This window comes from Ranitomeya variabilis, chromosome 3 (genome assembly GCF_051348905.1).
Source record: "Ranitomeya variabilis isolate aRanVar5 chromosome 3, aRanVar5.hap1, whole genome shotgun sequence".
Lineage (NCBI taxonomy): Eukaryota > Metazoa > Chordata > Amphibia > Anura > Dendrobatidae > Ranitomeya > Ranitomeya variabilis.
Window position 1 is genome coordinate 123,493,705 of NC_135234.1, and position 26,643 is coordinate 123,520,347.

The 26,643-nt window shown below is 42.7% G+C and overlaps 1 protein-coding gene across 11 annotated transcripts in view; it reads left to right on the forward strand.

The window, feature by feature from the left end:
* Positions 1-25,643, forward strand: part of MAP7D2 (MAP7 domain containing 2) — a 144,439-nt gene extending 118,796 nt beyond the window's left edge. For 8 of the 11 annotated variants that reach the window (XM_077294625.1, XM_077294626.1, XM_077294623.1 and 5 more), the window contains 6 exons: positions 2,880-2,984; positions 5,043-5,096; positions 5,767-5,836; positions 15,075-15,264; positions 15,743-16,012; positions 22,836-25,643. In XM_077294625.1, the coding sequence (XP_077150740.1) occupies positions 2,880-2,984; positions 5,043-5,096; positions 5,767-5,836; positions 15,075-15,264; positions 15,743-15,992 (669 nt within the window). In that variant the 3' untranslated portion in view covers positions 15,993-16,012; positions 22,836-25,643. The remainder of the gene's footprint in view (positions 1-2,879; positions 2,985-5,042; positions 5,097-5,766; positions 5,837-15,074; positions 15,265-15,742; positions 16,013-22,835) is intronic. The other 3 variants (XM_077294633.1, XM_077294634.1, XM_077294630.1) reach the window with 1 other exon arrangement.
* Positions 25,644-26,643: the final 1,000 nt, after the last annotated feature.

Consider the following 26,643-nt stretch of genomic DNA (forward strand, 5'->3'; position numbering starts at 1 on the left):
GTATCGGCCGATACTTTCCGATACCGATACTTTCAAGTATCGGACGGTATCGCTCAACACTACCTCTGTCATGTGTCCTTGTGTGTACCACATTGAGCATGGAGAAAAGAAAGAAAACCAAAGAACTGTCTGAGGACTTGAGAAACCAAATTGTGTGAAAGCATGAGGAATCTCAAGGCTACAAGTCCATCTCCAAAGACCTGAATGTTCCTGTGTCTACCGTGCGCAGTGTCATCAAGAAGTTTAAAGCCCATGGCACTGTGGCTAATCTCCCTAGATGTGGACGGAAAAGAAAAATTGACAAGAGATTTCAACGCAAGATTGTGCGGATGTTGGATAAAGAACCTCGACTAACATCCAAACAAGTTCAAGCTGCCCTGCAGTCCAAGGGTACAACAGTGTCAACCAGGGGCGTAACGACCGCGGTCGCAGCGGTCGCCATTGCGACCGGGCCCCGCAGGTCAGGGGCCCCGGGCCGGCAGGTCAGGGCAGGGCCGGGCTGGACATCGGGCACTTCTGGCAAATGCCAGAAGAGCCGATGCCAGTAGTGGGCCGCTGCACTGTTCCTCCCCCCCCGCCGCCGCCGCCGCCGCATTTAACTATACCGGCGTCTATGACACCGGTATAGTTCAATGCAATGATGGAGGAGAGCGTCACCTGACGCTCCCTCTCCCATCATTCCCCGCTCTGCCTCTGACAGTACACTGCGGGTGCGCGATGACGTCATATCATCGCGCACCTGCAGTGTCCTGGGCAGACTTCAGCCGCCAGGAGCAGCGCGGGCAAAAGGAAAGGTGAGGAGAGTTTTTTTTTTTCTTTTTCACCGGACTGTGGGGCCATTATCGGGGGGGGGGGGGAGATGAGATGCGGGCTGTGCTCTATATACCCCTGTGCTGGCTGTGCTCTATATACCCCTGTGCTGCATATACCCCTGTGCGGGCTGTGCTGTATATATCCCTGTGCGGGCTGTGCTGTATATATCCCTGTGCGGGCTGTGCTGTATATATCCCTGTGCTGGCTGTGCTCTATATACCCCTGTGCTGGCTGTGCTCTATATACCCCTGTGCTGGCTGTGCTCTATATACCCCTGTGCTGGCTGTGCTGCATATACCCCTGTGCGGGCTCTGCTGTATATACCCCTGTGTGGGCTCTGCTGTATATATCCCTGTGCGGGCTGTGCTCTATATACCCCTGTGCTGGCTGTGCTGTATATACCCCTGTGCTGGCTCTGCTGTATATACCCCTGTGCGGGCTGTGCTGTATATACCCCTGTGCGGGCTGTGCTGTATATACCCCTGTGCGGGCTGTGCTGGATATACCCCTGTGCGGGCTGTGCTGTATATACCCCTGTGCGGGCTGTGCTGTATATACCCCTGTGCGGGCTGTGCTGTATATACCCCTGTGCGGGCTGTGCTGTATATACCACTGTGCGGGCTGTGCTGTACATACCACTGTGCGGGCTGTGCTGTATATACCACTGTGCGGGCTGTGCTGGATATACCACTGTGCGGGCTGTGCTGGATATACCACTGTGCGGGCTGTGCTGGATATACCACTGTGCGGGCTGTGCTGGATATACCACTGTGCGGGCTGTGCTGGATATACCACTGTGCGGGCTGTGCTGGATATACCACTGTGCGGGCTGTGCTGGATATACCACTGTGCGGGCTGTGCTGGCACCCAACACCATGTTGCAGTGCAGGAGATTCCTGCAACAGTCCGAGGCGTATCTAGGGGAAGGGGGTGGGGGGGCGTCACGGAGGTAGGGGGGGGGGCCCCATTTGGAAGTTCGCACCGGGGCCCATAACTTTGTAGTTACGCCACTGGTGTCAACCCGTCCTATCCGTCGGTGTCTGAATGAAACGGGACTGTATGGTAGGAGACCCAGGAAGACCCCACTTCTTACCCCGAGACATAAAAAAGCCAGGCTGGAGTTTGCCAAAACTTACCTAAAAAAGCCTAAAATGTTTTGGAAGAATGTTCTCTGGTCAGATGAGACAAAAGTAGAGCTTTTTGGGCAAAGGCATCAACATAGAGTTTACAGGAGAAAAAAAGAGGCATTCAAAGAAAAGAACACGGTCCCTACAGTCAAACATGGCGGAGGTTCCCTGATGTTTTGGGGTTGCTTTGCTGCCTCTGGCACTGGACTGCTTGACCGTGTGGATGGCATTATGAAGTCTGAAGACTACCAACAAATTTTGCAGCATAATGTAGGGCCCAGTGTGAGAAAGCTGGGTCTCCCTCAGAGGTCATGGGTCTTCCAGCAGGACAATGACCCAAAACGCACTTCAAAAAGCACTAGAAAATGGTTTGAGAGAAAGCACTGGAGACTTCTAAGGTGGCCAGCAATGAGTCCAGACCTGAATCCCATAGAACACCTGTGGAGAGATCTAAAAATGGCAGTTTGGAGAAGGCACCCTTCAAATATCAGGGACTTGGAGCAGTTTGCCAACGAAGAATGGTCTAAAATTCCAGCAGAGCATTGTAAGAAACTCATTGATGGTTACCGAAAGCGGTTGGTCGCAGTTATTTCGGCTAAAGGTTGTGCAACCAAGTATTAGGCTGAGGGTGCCAATACTTTTGTCTGACCCATTTTTGGAGTTTTATGTGAAATGATCAATGTTTTGCTTTTTGCTTCATTCTCTTTTGTGTTTTTTCATTTAAGACAAATTAAATGAAGATAATAATACCAAAGAATTTGTGATTGCAATCATTTTCAGGAAGAAACTGAGTATTATCTGACAGAATTGCAGGGGTGGCAATACTTTTGGCCACAACTGTAGTGTGATATTATGGAGGCCATTGTACGATGTTGCTGTTTGTAAAACATTTTATTCGTACTTTAAATTCACCAATGCTCCACATTATGGTTTTTACAGAAGGAAGAGGCTGAAGTAAAGGCGAGAGAGGCAGCAGAATCTTTGAAAGTTGAGAGGGAGCAAATCATACAGCAGATAGAACAAGAACGTCTAGAGAGAAAAAAGGTATATACTTGTATACCTTGTGATATATGTGAAATATCTGTGTGAGTATTAAGTTTGCCTAAATAGATTGCTTCCTATGTTGTAGTCTCATATTTCTCTATACTGGTTAGAGTTTCGGGGTTTTTTCTCTAAATCCTCTGCATAGGTTTCAATTATAACTATAACCACCACTAGAGGGCATATTGGTGTTATTGAGATGAATGTATACTTAGTATGCAATAAGCTCCCTCTAGTGGTGGCAGAACTTTGAGTTAACTTTATGCTAAGGATTTGGAGGTCAGTGACAGAAATATAGAGTTTTAAATATATACAGTGCCAACAAATAAAAATCTTTAAAAGTTCAACGAAACGACAAAATATTAATATTCATGTCACTCTTACATATTCATGATTATTTATATATATAAATATAGAGTGTCCATCTATTACATGATATCCTTCTAGGCGGGGCAGGGAGGGGCCCCCAGCCAGTGGCGCCCAACGCCGCCTCCATCCCACATCGTGCATTCAACTTACCGACATCATAGACGCCGAAACAGTTGAAAGCAGTGATGGAGGAGAGAGCGTCGGCTGATGCTCCCTCTCCCATCACTCTCACTCTGCTTGTGACGCACCGGAGCTGATGAGAACCAAGCAGAGCCTGCAGTGGCACGGGGAATGAGGAGGAGAGGTGAGTATTGTGTGTATATACTGTGTATATACGTGTGTACTGTGTGGGCTGCAATATATGTGTGTGTGGGCTGCATTTACTATGTGAGTGGGGAGCTGCATTATACTGTGTGTATGTGTGTGCATCTGCATTATATAGTGTGTGTGTAGGGGACTGCAGTATACACTGAGGGGCTGCATTATACCCTGAGGGGGCTGCATTATACTATGTGTGTGTGTGTGTGTGTGTGTGGCTGCAGTATACTCTGAGGGGGGCGGCATTATACTGTGAGCGTGAGGACTACATTATACTGTGTGGTGAGGCTGCATTATACTGTGTATGAGGGGCTGTATTATACTGTTTGGGAGGGACTTCACTATACTGTGTGTGGGGGGCTGCATTATACTGTGTATGAGGGACTGTATTATACTGTGTGGGAGGGGCTTCACTATACTGTGTGTGGGGGGCTGCATTATACTGTGTATGAGGGGCTGTATTATACTGTGTGGGAGGGGCTTCACTATACTGTGGGGGGGCTGGCCTATACTGTGTGGGGGCTGCATTATACTGGGAGTATGTGTGGGGGGCTGCATTATACTAGGAGTTTGTCTGCATTATAGTGGGTGTGGGTATGTATGTGTGTGAAGGGGGCTGCATTGTACCCTGAGGGGGCTGCATTATACCCTGAAGGCTGCATTATACTCTGAGGGTGGGCTGCAGTATACTCTATCAAGGACCATGGGACCTGCATTGTATTGTACTAAGGACTATTTGTCCCCATCATTCTTCCTCAGCCGGTGTAAAGAAACTAGGGAACAAGTGTCGAACGACTTCAGTGTTGCTGATCATGCTTGTTTAACGGCCTGAACTCAGCACATGTACATACAACCGAAATGTTTCTGTCTGGTGCACCATGTGAGCATTAAATGTTTGCCAACTTTATCTAAAACTAGCCCTGATTCTAGGAAAACTTGCCAGCTGTTGGAGCTCATATATTTTTTTTCCAGTAGTTCCTAACAGGTTTTTATGCTAACAATTTCCACCATTATGAGGCTTGTTTTTCTACCACATAATTAAACTACCAAGGTAATTTTATTCAGCACATTACAAATGCTCTGATACCAAATTTGTAGAAGTTGTAATAAAACGAGTAATTACTGCTGTTGCTTATTTTCATTATTTTTCTGCTGTTTACAGTCATTTCTTTGAGGTGAACGGTTCAAAAATATTTTTTCTGTTTAACTTTTATCAAAACACTTATTAGACGGAAGCTAAAGCCAGACCCTGGGCCGTTAAAGCCTTGTCATCTGCCATGTTAACCTGTCCTTGTCATTCCATCTGCATTTCACAGAGCAGGCAGATCTTCCCCTTTGTCAAACATCTTAATTTGTAAATGGTTTTGCTCCTAGAGGATTGATGAAATCATGAAAAGAACAAGGAAGAGTGAGGTGATGGAGTCCAAGGTACGTGTATCTAACCACACATCTGCAAGAATGCAGTATTAACCTCTTGTGCTCACCACAGGTATGCATATGTCACAGCCATTGTCTGATCATTGCAAAACCATATCAAAATATTTAACTGTGGTTATAGTAAACTGTTATTGTAAAATGGGATATAATTTTAGGGAGGTTGTTTGGAGGTGAGGGGAATACGGGCATGTTAAAGGGGATCGGTCAGCAGGTTTTTCTACCTCTACCTTTAAGAAGGGCAGGCTGGAGTAGAAGGGGTGTGGAGACAAGCTTGTAGTGTGGAGCTAGGTCATACAGGTGAATTACAGGCTAGGTTATAATATGCATTGTAGACCACAGTAATGTGATCACTAAAAAAATGATTTCTAATTGTCACTCATAGCATTAAAATATTATGACATGGACCTGGAATATCCAGTACACGTAATGTTTATGGTACGCAGGGATGGAGCTGAGCAATGCTGCTTTTTTTCTGATGCCACTATTTTATCCGATGGTTAGAAAATATTTGTCGGACAGTCCAATATACGATCATAGGGAACTAATAAGTCAGTGTAAGTACTTGGTGGCTTTTATGAGTCCTTTAGCAGCAATGGTGTAACCTCTAGACTAAGCCGTTCTGTGCACGATTATCTCAATTACGTGTCTTATTATATCACAGAAGGAAGAGACTAAAACAGATGTTCAGCTGCCTTTAAAAAGTGAAAACATTGAAAACCATGATGAAAAAGGTAAAATCACTTTATTGAGCCATCTGAATGACTTCGGCTGCTTTGGAAATAAAAGTGGTATTTGAGGGGTGGGGATGTCGCCTCAGTTCATGTGTAGCTGTGTCCTCAGTAGTGCTTTTAGCTTTTACGGCATTAGTAGTCATTTGTTAAATATTGTTGATGTAGACGCCTCCAAGTTACTGCATCTAGATGATATCATCTCACTTTATATATAAGGTCTAATGCCCATAGTAAGATTATCACGACCCCGGCATGTTTCGCCAGATGATGCGTCTGCTTTTTCATGGATTAATTGGACAATGGCCAATTATTGCAAATAAGCTCACAATAATAGGAATGTTTTTGGTTCCGAGGTTTTTTTTGGCCATAATTGTGAGTCTCTTTGTCCATAATTGGCCGTTGCCCCCTTTTTTTATCTGAAGAAGCCGCAGCATGATCTGGTGAATAATGTCTGAAGGGCACTGTATGATAATCTTTTAATATGATATAAAACTGGAGAAAGGCAGAGATAAATCCACACTGCCAATATTATAAGATGCAGTAGGAAATTGGAGATGTAAATGTTGTTTTTATTTATCAATAGTGTTGAGCATTCCGATACCGCAAGTATCGGGTATCGGCCGATATTTGCTGTATCGGAATTCCGATACCGAGATCCGATACTTTTGTGGTATCGGGTATCGGTATCGAAACAACATTAATGTGTAAAATAAAGAATTAAAATAAAAAATATTGCTATACTCACCTCTCCGACGCAGCCTGGACCTCACCGAGGGAACCGGCAGCGTTGTTTGCTTAAAATTCGCGCTTTAACTTCCTTACGTGAAGTCCCGGCTTGTGATTGGTCGCGCGCCGCCCATGTGGCCACGACGCGACCAATCACAGCAAGCCGTGACGTAATTTCAGGTCCTTCAGGATTTTAAAATTACGTTCCGGCTTTGTGATTGGTCGCGTCGCGGTCACATGGGCGACGCGACCAATCACAAGCCGTGACGTCACGGGAGGCTGGACACGCGCGCATTTTAAAATGCGCGTGTGTCCAGCCTCCCGTGACGTCACGGCTTGTGATTGGTCGCGTCGCCCATGTGGCCGCGACGCGACCAATCACAGCAAGCCGTAACGTAATTTTAGGTCCTTCAGGATTTTAAAATTACGTTCTGGCTTGTGATTGGTCGCGTCGCGGTCACATGGGCGACGCGACCAATCACAAGCCGGGACGTCACGGGAGGCAGGACAAGCGCGCATTTTAAAATGCGCGCGTGTCCAGCCTCCAGTGACGTCACGGCTTGTGATTGGTCGCGTCGCCCATGTGACCGCGACGCGACCAATCACAAAGCCGGAACGTAATTTTAAAATCCTGAAGGACCTGAAATTACGTCACGGCTTGCTGTGATTGGTCGCGTCGCGGCCACATGGGCGGCGCGCGACCAATCACAAGCCGGGACTTTACGTAAGGAAGTTAAAGCGCGAATTTTAAGCAAACAACGCTGCCGGTTCCCTCGGTGAGGTCCAGGCTGCGTCGGAGAGGTGAGTATAGCAATATTTTTTATTTTAATTCTTTATTTTACACATTAATATGGTTCCCAGGGCCTGAAGGAGAGTTTCCTCTCCTTCAGACCCTGGGAACCATCAGGAATACCGTCCGATACATGAGTCCCATTGACTTGTATTGGTATCGGGTATCGGTATCGGATTAGATCCGATACTTTGCCGGTATCGGCCGATACTTTCCGATACCGATACTTTCAAGTATCGGACGGTATCGCTCAACACTATTTATCAACTCGTTTTGAAGCACTCCTGCTCTTTCCTCAGATCTTTTTATATGGACAGAAGATCTTATATACAAAGCGAGATTATATAATTTAGATACAGTCATCTGAAGATTTCTGCATCACCTACAATGCCTTGAAATATGAATTTTTCCACGTTACGTCCACAAACTTAAATGTATTGTATTTGGATTTTCTGTGACTTACCAATACAAAGTAGCAACTATTTTGGGAAGTGTGAAAGAAATGATACATGGTTTTCTAAATATTTTAAAAATATAAATCTTAAAATTGTGGCATGCATTTGTATTCAGCCCCTTTGAGTCAATTCTTTGTAGAACCACCTTTCACTGCAGTTACTGCTACAAGTCTTCTGGGGTCTGTCTCTACTAGCTTTGAACATCTAGAGGTGACATTTTTGCCCATTCTTCTTTGCACATTCGCTCTAGCTCAGTGAGATTGGATGGAGATAGTCTGAACAGCAATTTTCAAGTCTTGTCACAAATTCTCAATGGGATTTAAGTCTCGACTGTGATTGGGGCATTCACACATATGAATATGCTTTGATCTAAACCATTCATTGTAGCTCTGGCAGCATGTTTAGGGTCGTTGTCCTGGTGGAAGGTGAACATACGCCCCAATCTCTTGCAACATGATGCTACCACCATGTTCGGTGGTAGGGATGGTGTTTTCAGGGTGATGTGCAGTGTTAGTATCATTTCTTATACCAACACAAGGTAGCAAGTATTTGTGAAGTGTAAGTCACCTAAAATTCCAATAAAACACATTTAAATTTGTGGATGTAACGTGGAAAAGTGCACAGGGTATGAATACTTTTTCAAGACACTACATGTTTCAAATAATAACTAGTAATTAGAGATGAGCGGTGTTCGAGTCGAACTGTTCGCCAATTTCAAATTCGAGCTGTTTTGGGCGGTGTTCGAGTCGTTCGACGAACCCGAACAATTTGCTTTAAAATCGGCTGTTCGAGTTTCTGTTCGATAACTGTTAGTTCACCAAAAGCCTAGCTTGATTTGCACATTAAAACTGTTTATCATTGTTAATAGACTGTTTCAGTGTATAGTGGGCGGGGGCGGGGGATAGATCTGTGCTGAAATAACGCCGATCTCCATTTTTTTTTTTTTTCTTTCCCGCATTTACAGAGGGGCGGTGCAGTCTCTCAGCCTATCAGCAGTGCGCACACACACAGCAATGTGCATGTGATGCAGACAAGCAAGGGCATGTGTCATTGGCTGTGTATGTCACATGTCACTCCTTGCCCAATGAGAACCAGCCATTTGCCCCGTCGTCACCATTTCCTCACTGCTGCAGCTTAGTGTTAGACGGCACCGCTGCTGCTGTGGGCGCTATACAGTCAAATAGTCTTTTTTTGCCAGCGAATTTTCTGAGAGATAGGTTTAGGGAGTCGGGAGTTGGGACTAGTTGTAATATCAGCCCTTTTCAGGGTAGGTTACAGCAGTTCATAGCACTGTTTGCCAGGCAGGTCTGAGTCAGTGCTGTGCAAGTGTTAGTCACAGCATTTGGTGTAATCTAGCTCAGCCAATCCTTTTGGGCTAGTAGCATTGTCTGATAGTCATCTGAGTAGCCCGCCTGTGAAGCTAGCTACACCGCCTGTGTATCTCAATTTTTACGGCATCTAACCCAGTAAATCATTTTGGGGTTTTGGGCTTAGTAGCAGTGTCTGTACGTCAGCAGAGTAGCCCGCCTGTGAAGCTAGCTACACCACCTGTGTATCTCAATTTTTACGGCATCTAACCCAGTAAATCGTTTTGGGGTTTTGGGCTTAGTAGCAGTGTCTGTACGTCAGCAGAGTAGCCCGCCTGTGAAGCTAGCTACACCGCCTGTGTATCTTAATTTTTACTACATCTAACCCAGTAAATCGTTTTGGGCTTAGTAGCAGTGTCTGCACGTCAGCAGAGTAGCCCGCCTGTGAAGCTAGCTACACCGCCTGTGTATCTCAATTTTTACTGCATCTAATCCAGTAAATCGTTTTGGGGTTTTGGGCCTAGTAGCAGTGTCTGCACGTCAGCAGAGTAGCCTGCCTGTGAAACAAACTATACCGCCTGTGTATCTCAATTTTTACTGCATCTAATCCAGTTAATAGTTTTGGGCCTAGGAGCAGTGTCTGCACTCTCCGACGAGCCCTGGTGCAATACGTTATGACGTATAGCCTGGGCCAACGAGCTCAAGAGGTGGGGCAAATCACGCTGCAGGAGTGGTCTCAGATCAGGGACCTATTCACCCTTCTGCACAGTTTTGAAATAGCAACAAAGATGTTTAGTGCTGACAATGCCATTATCAGCATGACCATTCCGGTGATTAACATGCTGGAGCACACCTTACACAGTGTTCGGAGTCAGGTGGTGGAACAAGAGGAGGAGGAGGAACAGGAGGAGTCATATGCAGAAGGGATCGTATCTCCAAGGTCAAGAAGGTTGGCAGCACCAAGGCGGCTGGCATTGGAGGCTGGGGGAAAGGGATTACCGAGGGCGCATGGTAGCAGCCAAACTGTTGAGGAAGGTGCAGGAGGCGAGGAAGAAGTGGAGGACGAACTGGCACTGGGCATGGAAGACTCATCAGATGAGGGAGACCTTGATCAAATTTCTGTTGTGCGAGGTTGGGGGGAGAGGGCAGACGATGGAAGCATGATTCTCACCTCGCCACCACCAAGGCAACAAGGACTTGGTCCTCCTGGATGCGCAAGACACATGAGTGCCTTCTTGCTGCACTACCTGCAACATGACGCTCGGATTGTCAGAATCCGAAGTAATGCCGACTACTGGGTTGCCACACTCTTAGATCCCCGGTACAAAAGCAAATTTGGCGAAATAATTCCTGCCATAGAAAGGGATTCACGCATGCAGGAGTATCAGCAGAGACTGTTACAGAATCTAACATCTGCTTTTCCACAGAACACCAGTGGTGCACATAGTCAATCTCTGATTTCTAACTTGCCAACCGTGAGACTATCGAGTCATCACTCAAACCGTAACAGTAACACCATCTGGTGGTAACAGCAATTTTTTCCAACCGTTTCAAGATTTTTTTAGACCATCCTTTGCAAGGCCACAGGAGACAAGAAGTCTGATGCACAGCCAACGCCTAGAGAGGATGGTACAAGAGTATCTCCAAGTTAACATCGATGCCATGACTGTGGAACTGGACCCTTGCTCATTTTGGGATTCCAATCTTGAAAAATGGCCTGAGCTCGCCACTCACGCCTTGGAGATCTTGTCGTGCCCCGCAGCCAGCGTTCTCTCTGAACGTGTGTTCAGCGCTGCTGGTGGTGTGCTGACAGATAAGCGCACGCGGCTGTCCAGTGACAATGTAGACAGACTAACGTTCATCAAGATGAACAAATCCTGGATCCACAAGGACTTTTCTACCCCTGTGTCATCTTGGGGAGACTAAAAGCTTGATGATTTTTGAAAATCACCTCACCAACCGTTTTAAAAAACTCTGGCGAAATTGATGCCACTTAAGTAGTGTCTGTGGCCGAATTTTTGGAAAAAATGGAGACTCTTTGATTTAGTCTCCTTGCTGAGTTTTACATGACGTTGCCATCGTCAATTCCAGGTGGGTGGGGTCGTCTGCAGAGTTGTTTACTCATACTATGGCCTGGGATTCAGAGGTCTGCTCCAAAGCTTCAGTGTCTGCTAGTCAGCAGAGTAGCCCAGCCACCCACCGCCTGTTTACCTAAGTACTATTTTTAACAGCATCTGGCCCAGGAAATCCTTTGGGGCCTAGTAGAATTTGGTGCAACTCAGCAGCGTACCCCACCCATGAAGCAAGCTACACCACCTGTTTACCTAACTACTATTTTGTAACGGCATCTAGCCCAGGAAATCCTTTTGGGCCTAGTAGAATTTAGTGCTACTCAGCAGCGTACCCCACCCATGAAGCAAGCTACATTGCCTGTTGATCTAATTACTAATTTTTAACTGATCTAGCCCAGGAAATCGTTTTGTACCTAATAGCATTTTGTGCTACTCAGCAGAGTACCCCACCTATTAAGCAAGCTACACCACCTGTTTACCTAACTACTATTTTTTAATGGCATTTGGCCAAGGAAATCCTTTTGGGCCTAGTAGCAATTTCTGCTACTCAGCAGAGTACCCCACCCATGAAGCAAGCTACACCGCCTTCTTTCTTTCTCAATCTAACCCCTCGGCTCTGGGGTGTTCACTCTCCCTCCAGCTCTCTCCTTCTCACAGGTGGACTACCGCGTGTTTTCACACTGTGGCGAATCTGTTGGGCCCAGGCATAAGAAGTCGTCGATTTAATGGATAATATGTGCCGCCTTACAAACGTCCATGACGACACATTCGAGCAAGCAACTAAACGCCTCAAATAGTGAGCAGGATATGGAGCACCCCATGGGCAAACAGCGATCTATGTAGTATGCTCCTTCACAGAAGCAGCCCAATGGGAGGACACTATTCGGAGGCACAGGTAGTAACCGGAACGCCCCCTCAATGTCTGTTTTGGCCATTAGGGTGCCCCTTACCAACTTCTTGACCCACCTGATTGCCTCGTCAAAGGAGGTACAGTACATAGTACTGTACTTGGTTCCGCGTCGATGTTGTCGTTTACTGACCTGCCCCTTGGATATGACAAATGGTGGATTAGTCTGAATGTATTGGGTTCATTTTTTGGCACAACTCCCAATGGGGGTACAGCTACGTCTTCTAAGGAAAGTGTTCTGAATGGACTCGCCGCCATTCTACCTAAAGATATTTATTCATTTATTTTTCTCAAGACGTCTGGGTGTTGGTAGAGTGAGTTTAGATTTTTACTCCAGCCTTTCTTAACTTTAGAAGGGCATGGCATGCCTATATCTGTGTCTCCTCCTCCTTTTACTCCTCCACCTCTTTCTTTTCGCATGACTATGTGTAGTTGTGACTTTTCCATGTGTTTGTTGTGTCTTCTGAGCAGTTTGTCAGCTTTTGGACACCTTTTAAGGTGTTTTCTATGTGTTTTCCATGTGTTTGTATGTGTGTTTGCCTGCCATTGGTTTCAATGGGGTTCGATGGTGTTCGACGAACAGTTCGGCGAACATCTCCCTGTTCGACGAACCGAACCGAACCCGAACACTAGGGAGGTGGCTCATCTCTACTAGTAATGTGGTATTTTTATGTTGGCAAATGCAAAGGGTCTCACAATTATAGGGAGATCTTTTTGTTCTAAGGAATATAATAATAAAAGTTAAGTGTTCATATATGACCTGCTAGTAAATAATGATATGGAAAATTTAATTTGTTTGCATGCAGCAAAATTAGAATGAATATTGAACATTAACTCCTTCAAACAAATTGGGTATTTTTAAATTTTTTTGTTGTTCATGGTAGTGATTAGAGCCGACATCGGGGTTTCAGTCACTTATGACTGAAAGCATGCAAATCTGTTCTTGGTTTAAAAAAAAAAAAAAAAAGAGCGAGAACCCCCAAAAGAGACCTATGAGGCTATGTTCCCACAATGAGTTTTTGGTGAGTTTTACACACTGTTTATTTTTGAAAAATTGCAAGTAACCTATTATACTTAATGGCTCCACAAAATCTCAAATACTCAAGTCCATTCACAATCTGTTGGATGACACGTGCTTCGTGGTGAATGGTCAGGACCTTATACTTATTCTGAAGGTGAAAAAAACCAAAACATTAGATTACTAGATACTGTGTAGCCAGAGGCTTAACCCCTTACCGACATGGCACTTTTCCATTTTTGTGCTTTTGTTTTTTTCCTCCGCTTCTTTCAAGGCCCATAACTATTTTATGTTACCATTGATATATCTGTAGAAGGGCTTGATTTTTTTTTTGTGGGATGAGTTTTAGTCGGCACCATTCATTTTACCATTCCATGAACTGGAAAACGTGAAAAAAAATTGAAGTGCTGTGCAATTGTGGGAAAAAAAACAAAACACAATTCCACAATTGTATTTTGCTTTGTTTTTACGGTTTTGAATGGTAAAAATAACTCAATGCCATGATTGTCCAGATCAGTACAATTTTAGTAATAACAAACATTTATTTATTTATTTATTTTTTTATTTTTTTTTTTTACTTAAGTAGTAAAGAAAAAATTTTGTTTGTGACGCCATTTTCTGAGACTCGAATTGTTTTCAATTTTTGCTGGATGAAGCTATGTGAGTTCTTGTTTTTTTCATGGTGATCTGGACTTATTTTATTAATACCATTTTGGGGTACATAAGACATTTTGATCGTTTCTTATTTCATTTTTTTTTTTCTTTTGCTGAGTTTATTTTGTTTCTCGTCATGGCTTTTACTGATCATGAAAGACTGCCATCATCTCCTGGGAAAAATTCAGGTTCGGCTCCTGAGCCTGCATCAAAGACTGGGACTCGACATGTGACTTGCTAATACTTTGTCATATGTTGGAAAGGGTTTAAAGGGAATATTTGTCAGCACATTCTACCCCCAAGCCAAGTACATGCCTGTGTGGCTCTTTCAGTTCTTGTATACAAGGAACTGACCAGTTATAAATTGGACAAAACGCTTAAATACGCCATCGTTTTAGTCATCCAGGACCTTGGTCACACTGATATTCTGTAAAATAATTTACATAAATCGATAGAGTGTAAAATGCTCAGACCATTATGTCACAATGGAAGCAGATACTTGAACATGTTGCCAGTGATATCGTAGATCAAGAGAAGGTATACGATGTGTATAATAAGTGTCAATCAAAGATATTAGTGAAGGAAACGAAAACCTAAAAATAAACAACTGTCTAAACGCTGTATATAAGAGCGTATTCATAGGGAGGACACACAATGTCGGTTACATATGTATGAGTATAGTCATGCCATACACAGTAAGTAATGGGATTACCAGGACATAATACTGTAGGTGACTATTATAGTCTAATATGTCATACTAGACTGGTGTTGATCACCTCTGACATGCTGTATTGATGAATACTATGTATTTTATTACTGTTGTAGAATACAACCATGATCAACGTTGGCGTGTTTAAGTATTCTGTGCATTTCATAACTGATTCATGCAAAAACTTACAAGAATTGTTTGAATAACGGATGACGTATAAATGAAAACGATACAAGTTCTATATTTTTTCTTTAAATATAGATATGGAAAATGTAAAAAAATATGAAATGTTTACAAAAATATAAAATTAAATATAAACCTGAATTAAACAATAGATTATTTTCTGATGACAGGTTCTCTTTAAAGAGAAACAGTGACCAGGATAGGTTTTTCTACATGGAGGATCTATATGTGGGGCAGGGAAGCAAGTTCTCACCTTTTGATCTGAACCTATAGAAATATATTTGGATTAAAAAGTAAAGAAGGCTTGAGGCAAAAGAGTGATAATGATTGAAAGGGTGGAAGACAAGGTCAGTGATACTGTCACACACAACCAACTAACTTTTTTTTTTTTTCTTTATTTATGTAATGAATTTCCAGGCCATCTCAATGGATTTTCAGCTCATGCCCAAAATAAAGTACCAACTGTTAACATCATTGAAACAAAGCCTCAGGAACTGTTCCCAAGTGTCCTGAAGACGGCTGTGGGTACTATCCATCTTGATGTGCTCGAAGGGAAATGTAACAGCTTGGATGATTCCATTGATGAAGTCCAGTCAATGGATGTGAGGTATATACACAAAGTCTTGATTTCCACTGGTGTATTAAAAATGACAGCTGTTAAAACACAACATGGGTGTCACTTTCTTGACCACCGGACACATTACCCAATGAAGGTAGCACTTTCTCAGCCTTCCTCCATACACATCATCTAACATGGCTATTACTTTTTCTTATTTCTCCATCCCCGCCCTCATCCATACACACTACCCAATATACGATTTCTTATACATCCATACTGCCCAAAATAGGTATCACTAATTAGCCCCCAGACAAACTACACAATGGAGATCTCATCATGCCACCCACCTCCAACCATGAGTTTAGCTTTTTTAGCTTCTTCCCCACCCCCAGTCATACTTTCCACCCAACATGGGTATCACTTTTTTTGGAAGACTAATACATGTTATGTTTTCATATTGCAGCATTTTGTACAATAACATTCTTGATATTGAAGTATAAAAGAAATATACATTTTTTGTCCACAGTCCTGTGTCCAAGGAAGAACTTATATCCATCCCGGAATTTTCACCATTGAATGAGCACATTCCCGGCGTGTCATTAGATCACAATGGGACTAATCATTCCAGAGCTTTAGAAGATCTGCTGGACTTCACTGGCCAAGCCACATATTCCAAGATAGCCGGTGAAGGCATACATATCGATGACTGTAATAGAAATCTTATTGATGGATTTAGCAGTCCTAGTCAAGAACCTAAACTGAATACTATTTGCTGATTTGCACAGTGTAACATGGGGTAAGCTGAAATGTGCTACTTTCATTGATGGAACACATCACATTAGCCATGTTGATAAATTCTAGCATTTGCCTTTTAAATTGTTAAATAAATATTAACCCCTTCGCGACCCAGCCTGTTTTCACCTTTCTGACCCCGCCAATTTTTTCAATTCTGACCACTGTCGCTTTATGAAGTTATAACTCTGGAACGCTTCAACGGATCCCTGTGATTGACACTGTTTTCTCGTAACATGTTGTACTTTATGATAGCAGTAAAATTTCTTCGATAAGACTTGCGTTTATTTGTGAAAAAAATGGAAATTTGGCGAAAATTTAGAAAATTTCACAATTTTCCAAATTTTAATTTTTATGCCCTTAAATGAGAGAGTCATATCGCACAAAATAGTTAATAAATAATATTTCCCACATGTATACTTTACATCAGCTCAATTTTGGAACCAAAATTTTTTTTTAGTTAGGAAGTTATAAGGGTTAAAAGTTGACCAGCGATTTCTGATTTTTTTTTTTTTTTTTTTCAACAAATTGTACCAAACCATTTTTTTTAGGGACCACATCACATTTTAAGTCACTTTGAGGGGTCTATATGAATCAAAATACCCCAAAGTGACACCATTCTAAAAACTGCACCCCTCAAGGTGCTCAAAACCACATTCAAGAAGTTTATTAACCCTTCAGGTGCTTCACAGCAGCTAAAGAAACATGGAAGGAAAAAATGAACATTTAACTTTTTAGTCACAAAAATGATATTTCAGCAACATTTTTAAAGGAGAAAATGGACCATTGAAGTTGTTGTGCAATTTCTCCTGAGTACGCCGATACCTCATATGTGGGGGAAACCACTGTTTGGGCGCACGGCAGGGCTCAGAAGGGAAAGGAGCACCTTTTGACTTTTTCAACGCAGAATTGGCTGGACTTGAGACTGGACGCCATGTTGCGTTTGGAGAACCCCTGATGTGCCTAAACAGTGGAAACCTCCGCAAGTGACACCATTTTGGAAACTAGACCCCCCCTAAGGACCTTATCTAGATGTGTGGTGAGCACATTGAACCCCCAAACGCTTCACAGAAGTTTATAAGGTAGAGCCGTAAAAATAAAAAATCATGTTTTTTTCACAAAAATGATCTTTTCGCCCCCAATTTTTTATTTTCCCAAGGGTAGCAAGAGAAATTGGACCCCAGAAGTTGTTGTGCAATTTGTCCTGAATTTGTCGATACCCCATATGTGGGGGTGAACCACTGTTTGGGTGGAAACTAGACCCTTCAAGGAACTTATCTAGCTGTGTGGTGAGCACTTTGAAACCACCAGGTGCTTCACAGAAGTTTAGAACGTAAAGCCGTGAAAATAAAAAATCACATTTTTTCCACAAAAATGATTTTTCAGCAACGATTTATTAATTTTCACAAGTGTAAAAGGGAAAATAGACCACGAAAGTTGTTGTGAAATTTCTCCTGAGTACGCCGATACCTCATATGTGGTGAAAAACCACTGTTTGGGCGCACAGCAGGGCTCAGAAGGGAAGGAGCACCTTTTGACTCTTTGAGCGCAAAATTGGCTGGAATTGAGAGCGGACGCCATGCTGTGTTTGAAGAGCCCCTGATGTGCCTAAACATTGGAAAACCCCCACAAGTGACCCCATTTTGGAAACTGGACCCTTCAAGGAACTTATCTAGCTGTCTGGTGAGCACTCCGAACCTCCAGGTGCTTCAGAGAAGTTTAGAACTTAGAGCTGTGGAAATAAAAAATCAAATTTTTTTCCACAAAAATGATTTTTCAGGAACCATTTTTTTATTTTCACAAGTGTAACAGGAGAACATGGTCTGCTAAAGTTGTTGTGCTATTTCTTCTGAGTACACCGATACCACATATGTGGGGGAAAACCACTGCTTGGGTGCACGGCAGGGCGCGGAATGGAATGAGTGATGTTTTCGATTGGAGACTTTGATGGAATGGTCTGCGGGCGTCATGTTGCGTTTGAATAGCCCCTAATGTGCCTAAACAGTGGAAATCCTCTACAAGTGACCCCATTTTGGAAATTACACCCCTGAAGGAATTTATCTAGAGGCATAGTTTTATATTAATGATACTAATGCTTTTGGTTTTACTGGTGTATGAATTTATAATGTGGTATTATAAGATGTGTAAGATGTGCGGGGTACATCAGATTATAAAAGTGTGTTGTGTCAACAGGGTATAAACTAACTTTATTAATTTGTGGATGTGTGGTACACTTTGAAACAATCCTTAATGCAAAGGCCAGGTTTCTCAGGGCAGGTTTCACAATGGTAAGTTGTGTTCTATCGGATTCCCCTCTTGGAGCATACTCTGCACCGTTTTCGGTCCTGTCCTCGCTGTTTGGGCAACCTGTCCTGGGAAATGTTGACCTGGGACAATGCGGGCACCATGAGATTCAGATGTACTGGGACCCTCACCTCCCTGAGTGCCAAACATTAGGGCATTGATGACTCCCTCCTGGAACTGAAGGAAGGACCCCGTATTGCCTGCATTGTACAGTGCCATCTGTACAATGTGCACGGCCTATTTTTTGTACCATACTTTGGCTTTTCGCATGGCACTGTATGGTTGGAGGACCTGATCGGAGAGATCTACACCCCCCATGTACCGATTGTAATCCCAGATACAATCTGGCTTTGGGACTTGTGTTGTGGTCCCACGAACAGTGACAAGGGAGCTGTTGTCACGGTGTATGGTGGTCAGGATAAGGACATCCCTTTTTGTCTTTATACTTGACCACCAGCATGTTGTCGCTGCATTGGGCGCTGTTTTCACCTTTTCTCAGTGTTTGCCTAATTAGCCGCTTAGGGAGGCCTCGCTGATTTTTTTTTCTCACGGTGCCACATGCAACTGTACTTCGGGCAGAGAGGGTCTTGAAGAGCAGGATGCTAGAGTAAAAGTTATCAATGTAGAGGTGATAACCCTTATCCAGCAGTGGGTGCAGCAATTCCCATACAATTTTCCCCCTGGGGGGCATTCAGGGGTGTCCTTCCCCTCGTAGACCCTAAATCTGTGGGTGTACCCTGAGGTAATCTCGCACAATTTGTACAGCTTTATTCCGTACCTGGCTCTCTTACTGGGCAGGTATTGTAGGAATTTTAGCCTCCCTTTTGAAGTGAATGAGAGATTCATCAATAGCGATGTCCCTCTGGGGTATGTACGCCTCAGCCAATTTTCTGCTGAAGTGGTCAACCACTGGCCGAATTTTATATGGATGATCAAAGACTGGATTGTTTCGGGGAGGACACTGTGCATTGTCACTGTAATGTAAAAATGTATGGATCACTTCAAACCATTTCCTTATCATGACCATGTGGAATACTGGTGTACTGTAGAGAATATCAGTACTCCAGTATTGCTGAAGCTCTGGTTTTTTTATTATGCCCATATGCTGCACAATTAACCAATATGTCATCATCTCTGCTGCAGTAACAGGGATCTGGCATATGATGACGTGGGATTTTGGGTGAAAAATTGTTGGGTGTACAGGTTTGTCTGGGCCACCATGAGATTTATTATTTCATCACTGAAAAAGAATTTGAAGAAGTCAATTTCAGTGAAGCCAGTGGTGTTAAACTGGATTCCTGAGTTGCCGATGAAATCCGGAATGACAGGCTGGTAATTTTCAGGGGGTGCAATCCATATGGGATCGATTCTTGCAGGAGTTGCCTGGGTCCTAGGGCGCCTTGTTGGGGGTCCTTCCTTACTAGATGATGAAGAGGATGAGGAATAGAGGAATGTGGGATCTTCCTCACTGGCTGAATCCGTGTCAGACGTAGGAAGGCGTAAGGCCTCTTTCACACTTCCGTCTTTCTGCTCCCGTCACAATCCGTCGTTTTTTGAGAATGCAGGATCCTGCAAAAAAGTTTGTAGGATCCTGCATTTTCCCATAGGCTTGTATTAGTGACGGATTGTGACGGATGGCCATCCATTTCATTAGTCGTGCACTGGATCCGTCGGAAAATTGCGGTCCGTCGTGCGGAGAAAACGTTCAGAGGAACATTTTTTCTGCACTTCGTAAAATCGGTCAACGACGGGTCCTGCGCTGTCCGTCATCGGCTATAATGGAAGCCTATGGACGCAGGATCCGTTGCTGACCGTCACACACAGGAATCCAGCGACATATCACATTTTTCCCCTCTGAGCATGCCTGGAAGGATATTCAGATCCAAGAAAAAAGTCTCTCCCTCTCTCTCTCGTCCCCGGACATATGATTCCAGGCAATTGAAATTGTGCCAACATCACAAACCATATTGTGGTCTTTAGAAATTTTTTTTATCTACATCAAAATGGCAGCGGCACATACCCAGTAGCACCTATCACTTGCGGCTAGATGCTACTGCGCAAGCGCCGCCGTCCTTTTGTTGGAGGAAAAAATTTTTTGACTGCAGCAAAATGGCAGCAATGCTTGGAGATTGATGCTACTGTGCATGTGCGGCCGGCAGCTGCATGTTGTTGCAGGAAAACGGTGACGGCACTTGTGCAGTATCATCTATCGGCCAGTGATAGCTGCTACTGCGCATGCGCTGACCCCATTTTGACCAAATAAAGCCCAGCCCACAGGGCGCCCCAGAGCATGAAAATCTCATTAACTGAAAACTGCAAATACAGATTCAGCAACAACCACAAGACGGATTTAATCAACCCAGGTATCATTTTAATCAGTATAACAGCGCCAACCTGACACTGTAGTTTACGGAGCAAAATCCTGCTGACAGGTTCCCTTTAACACTAGAACTACCGATGGAGTCATTTTGACTCCTTGCGATTTTTATTTGTCTTAGGCCGGTTTCACACGTCAGTGGCTCCGGTACGTGAGGTGACAGTTTCCTCACGTACCGGAGACACTGACACACGTAGACCCATAAAAATCAATGCATCTGTTCAGATGTCATTGATTTTTTTGCGGACCGTGTCTCCGTGTGCCAAACACGGAGACATGTCAGTGTTCGTGGGAGCGCACGGATTACACGGACCCAATAGAGTCAATGGGTCCGTGTAAAACACGGACCTCACACGGACGTTCTCCGTCTGGGGTCCGTGTGCGTGCAGGAGACAGCGCTACAGTAAGCGCTGTCCCCCCCACATGGTGCTGAAGCCGCCATTCATATCTTCCCTGCAGCAGCGTTTGCTGCAGAGAAAATATGAATAATAGTGTTTAAAATAAAGATCTATGTGTCCGCCGCCCTCCCACCCCCTGTGCGCCCCCCCCCCCCCCCCCCGCTGTTCTGAAAATACTCACCCGCTCCCACGTTGGCTGTCACTCCTTCCTCTCTGCCCCGCGCCTTCTACTGTATGCGGTCACGTGGGGCCGCTCATTTACAATCATGAATAGTCGGCTCCGCCCCTATGGGAGGTGGAGCCACATATTCATGACTGTAAATGATCGGCCCCACGTGACCGCATACAGGAGAAGATGGGGCCAGACCAGGAAGCCGCGACAGCCAACGTGGGAGCGGGTGAGTATTTTCAGAACAGCGGGGGGGGCGCACAGGGGGTGGGAGGGCGGCGGACACATAGATCTTTATTTTAAACACTATTATTCATATTTTCTCTGCAGCAAACGCTGCTGCAGGGAACATATGAATCGTGGCTTCAGCACGATGCAGGGTACCACACGCGTGGGTACCACACGCTCCGTGTGGTACCCACCCGCTATACGGGCGGCACACGTGTGCCGCACGTATGGCCTACGTGAGTTCCCAGGCACACGGACACGGATAACTCCGGTACCGATTTATTCCGGTACCGGAATTATCTGGACGTGTGGGACAGCCCTTAGAAATATAGAGAGTTGAGCGGGCACCACCTCCAATTAAATCGGGATCACCTACTGCATGTAAACCAGAACCATAGCAAATACATAGAGAAAAAAAAGTATATGCAGAAATCAGTGATCACCAAAAAATAAAGATATGAACAAATCTTTATTGTTGAACAATATACAGTTTAAAAACACTTAAAATAGTCCCAAACATGGACTAAAAACAACACGATCCAAAATATAAAGTGTAATACTCTCTGGCCCATTAGCCTGATGATACAAGACGGTCAGTGCATCCAGAAAATTCCCTTAAATACATAGCATATGAGTATACAACCTGATATGCAAGGAAATATTACCTATTTGCTACAGGTATGTAATGACTATGTAATATAAGTTTCACTTTTTGCATTGAAGAACTGAAATAAATTAACTTTTTGATGATATTCTAATTTTGTGAGAAGCACCTGTATGTACAATTATTTCCTTTGTTTGAGCAAGCCTGCCTGTACTTTCAGAATTGCTCAATTGCCCTTATGTTGTTAATACCAAGGGAAACTATTTTATAGCTGGCAGAGCAAAATTAACGGGACCCCAAGCTATTCCCCAATAAGCAGAAAATGAGTGGTTCAGATAAATATGGTGAATAACTACACTGCTATCTATTCTCCTAGATAAAATGATTTTTTTTTTTTAAATGTACTTTTTATTGAAATTTTATGAAAGTAATACAAACGCAAATACAAAATTCAGGTTAATGTATGGTGTTCTGAAAGCTCAATAATCTGTGTAATTTAATGGTTAATAAGAAGAGAAAAAGAAAAGGGGATAATGAGATGGTTTAATATGACAGTAGTGAAAGCTCTCTAGAAATAGCATTTTCATATATTAATAAAAGTTATATTTCTACTAATTCACAACACTTCCTTCTATCCTTTACTCCTAATTTAAGCGCAAAAGCAAATATTTCCAAGACATGAATATGTATATTAGGTGTAAACTCTGACACCAAGCTTCAATTTTCTTGTGCTTTTTTTCTCTACAGATGCTGCAGAGTATCTCAATAAGAAATGCGCTTTGGGCCAATGAACACTGCTGGCAGTTCAACATCAAGAGCCAAATTCTGGATTTTTTTATCCAAGCTCAATTATTCTGCAATTCGCCTTCTATACTGTTCCAAAAAAAGTGGTGTTGGCAAAAAAAAAGCTACAGCAACTGCATAGTTTGTGCTCAGAAACATCTCTGGGGCATATAGATAATAAAAAGCATCCTTTGATATTAGAATGGGTCACTTGCTGTAATACTGACTTTCTGTTTTTTTTTGTTTTTTTTGTTTTGTTCTTGTTTGTTTTTTTAATCCCGTCCGTAAATTGCGATTCTACTGCAGGAGGTGTACTTTTTTTAATTCTGTTTATATTAATGTTTTACAAAGATAAGTCGGAAGCAAGTTAACACTGGAGAAATTGAAGTGTCTCTCTATCAGTTTGACACACTGAACTTCTAATTATTGAATTTCATAAAAATAAAATAATAGATTGTAGATGTATAGCAACAGATACTGACATTCATTGTATCAGGATGTAGTGTACCTAATCTTTTCTATCCTCTCCACTAGCATCGTATCCAACTAGGTGATATTGCAGTCTGGAAATGTAAAGGCCGGTCTTCAATAAAAGTTGTGTGATCACTTTTTTTGTTCATACTTTATAATTTGGTCTTTTTACATTCTATTGTAATCTGGTTTTTTTTTTTAAATCAATAGTACCCAAATATTGCCCTTAAGACCAAGCTTCTGAATTTATAGTCTCCATCTTAAATCTATCTCACATATGACAAATTCAACTACAGAAAGGTTGACAGCTACTAGTCGAAGTCCATAAAGCTCAACATGATACATTTATCCATCTTCATTAATGGAAAATGCCCAGAGGACGAGAAACTCCGTAAATCCTATTTTACCTGCCTAAATGCAGGATGGCCTTTTACTAATTTTTAGCAAACAAACTTCCAGTTCTATTGAAATTTCATGAGATATAACTAATCATATGTGTAGTGAAATGTCCAAGACTTATAGATGATCTACGATGAATGAGAATATAAAAATATATGTATATTTTTTTTCACTCACACTCTTATTTGACAACTCATCAAAATAAATTCTACAGTTTCAGCTTTGTTAATATAAATCTGTAACTTACAAATTGTCTAATTTACATGGAAATGAATGATCTTGTAGTGATACAGCAAGATGACACTTGAGTTAAATATTCTCCAACTTTAAAAGGGTTCTCCAAGAATGTACTAAAATTGCCCCCATCACGTAATTCAAGCGGCAGCCCATCCTAGTCCTGTGTCTGGAAGGGTTGCAGTCTGAAGAAACACGCGTTTCAGCTGACAGAGGGGCTCGATCGTAAGCACACATATCGATCATAAGCACACATATCGGAGCTTATGGAGAAGGGCTGTGACAGGAGCATAAATAAATCTTCTCTCGGCAGGCTGTGCAGGGACTGAGGAAAAGATTTATTTCTCCCCAGCTCACAGAGGAATGTATGATACTACTCTTATGACAGTTTAGACAAAGGTCTCGGGAGTTGTTTTTTTTTTTTCAGGCTGCACTCATCCGGACAAATGACTAGGGCGGGCTGCCATTTGACTTACCGTATGTGAAGGGGCCATTCTATTACATTCTTGGAGAACGCCTTTAAAAAGCATTTTTCTTCCTGTACCCCAAACCAAGTGTGACCAAAATGAAGAAGCATATTATGTCCAATGAATGCTTTGGGCTTCGAACTATTAATTGGTTGCAAATACTACTATGTTCAAGATAATTGCTGTACATTTGGACGCATAAAGCACTACTGTAATGAACTATGTAAGAACTGGTCTACTGAGCAGCCAATTATAGGTACTGATGTTACTGCCCAAATCTATATATAGGACTAATAATGAGAATGTAATCTGTATAAAGATGAAGTGCCATACATTGTAAATGTAATCTGTATCTGTATGTGGACTACTTCATTGTTACTAAGCTGTACATATTATGTTATGATTTGTTGTAAAAAGCCACAGTACATGATGAAAAAGTGACGGTAAATATCTTGTGTTCTGGATAAGTGGGTTGTGTTTTGAAACTATAGCAATGCATACATTACATATATACATGTTCTCAGCCACCATAGAATGACTGTTCAAACCAAGCACAGTGGCCAAACATTTCAGTGCACCTTCCTAACTATTTATATTGCATCAATTTCCACGCTCCTTGAAAATGCATGCAAAAAGATTAGTTGGGAAGGAGCAGTGAACTGCTAGGCCATGCAAAGGGTGCACAGAGTGACTGTTCTTGGTTTCAACAGCCATTTTATGCTGGTAAACTCCCTTTAATTATCTGAGCTCACAAATGGCAGCCTCTTGTGTATAGGCAGTAGAGAGAAGTTACTTTCCAGGATAAATAAGCAATAAAGATAAAGACATAATGCACAATTATGGATTTAATTTAATTTATTGTTTAAACAGGCATTGACATAAGAGAATGGAAGCTGAAGTACTGCAGATCGCACCTCGATTTATTGTGCTGTCTGTAGTACAGAGCATATTATGTGTGTCAATATAACACACATTGCCCCATTATATCCATGCTGTTGGTCTCGATCTTGCTGAATGTGCAATAAAGCTTAAGCATGTTTCTGTGACTCGCCATCATGACGTGATGGTAATATGTGTTTTACTGTACTTTAAAATGTCCATTGAGATGTAATATTTTATTACCAATTGTAGATTCATAATTGGCATGACATGTATAGCATGTATAGATCAAAGTGAAATACATTTTTTGTTTTGAAACAGACTTATTGGCTTTGCGTTTGTTTTTTTACTTTTTTATATGTTTGAATAATGTATTTGGGGCTACGTCAACAGGAAAAAAAAGAGTTACATACAGCAAATACTATATATAAAACTGTTTTTGGGGTGGAAATGAATGCAGTAGTAGTTGAAAGCAAATATGGGAAAATCAATTTCCCTACAGTTGTCTCCTTTATGGGTTTGCAGGATAAACGCATCGCAGCAACTTGACATTAACCATGCATCCCCGATGCTGGATAAAATACCCTCTGAAGAAGATAATGTTGAGGAGCCACATGTCCTCTTCAGACTGGATAGTCGCTACAGAATACCATGTACATACTACACGTCTTGTAACCAACATTCGGGCCAAGTGCCCGGTACACATCTGAAGCCAGCCTCGGCTCACAAGGCCTCTGTTCCATCTACAAGATTTGCTTTCTATCCAGTACTGTTTATCTGAACATCTGTTTATTTAGACACAAGGGGAAACATTTTTTACGTTTTCTTGACATCAGCCATGACTACTTTAATAAATCTCAACTTACAGCCTATACTAACGGGTTAAAATATAAAAAGAATTGGATACAAGTCACTCCGTACTCAAGTGGGTGCTCGGAGAAGGATACCACTCTCTCAATACATAAACATCAAAAATTCCAGCACTCATATAATATGCAAAAAAGGTTTATTCAAGTGAAGCAATCCCAAAATTCATAACGTTTGTTCCAAGATCTGGGCAGTCTGATGAAGGTCTAGATGTAAGACCGAAACATTATGAATTTTGGGATTGCTTCACTTGAATAAACCTTTTTTTGCATATTATATGAGTGCTGGAATTTTTGATGTTTATCTATTAAGGGGTTAAAATAGACTTGAATGTAGGAGAGAAAATGCAGGTATACACTGTATGTAAGATTGGCATTAGGCTCCATAGCACACAGACTGACAAGAAGACCAGTGTAGTATGGGGTATTCATCAGTGATTTCCCTTAAAGGGAGTC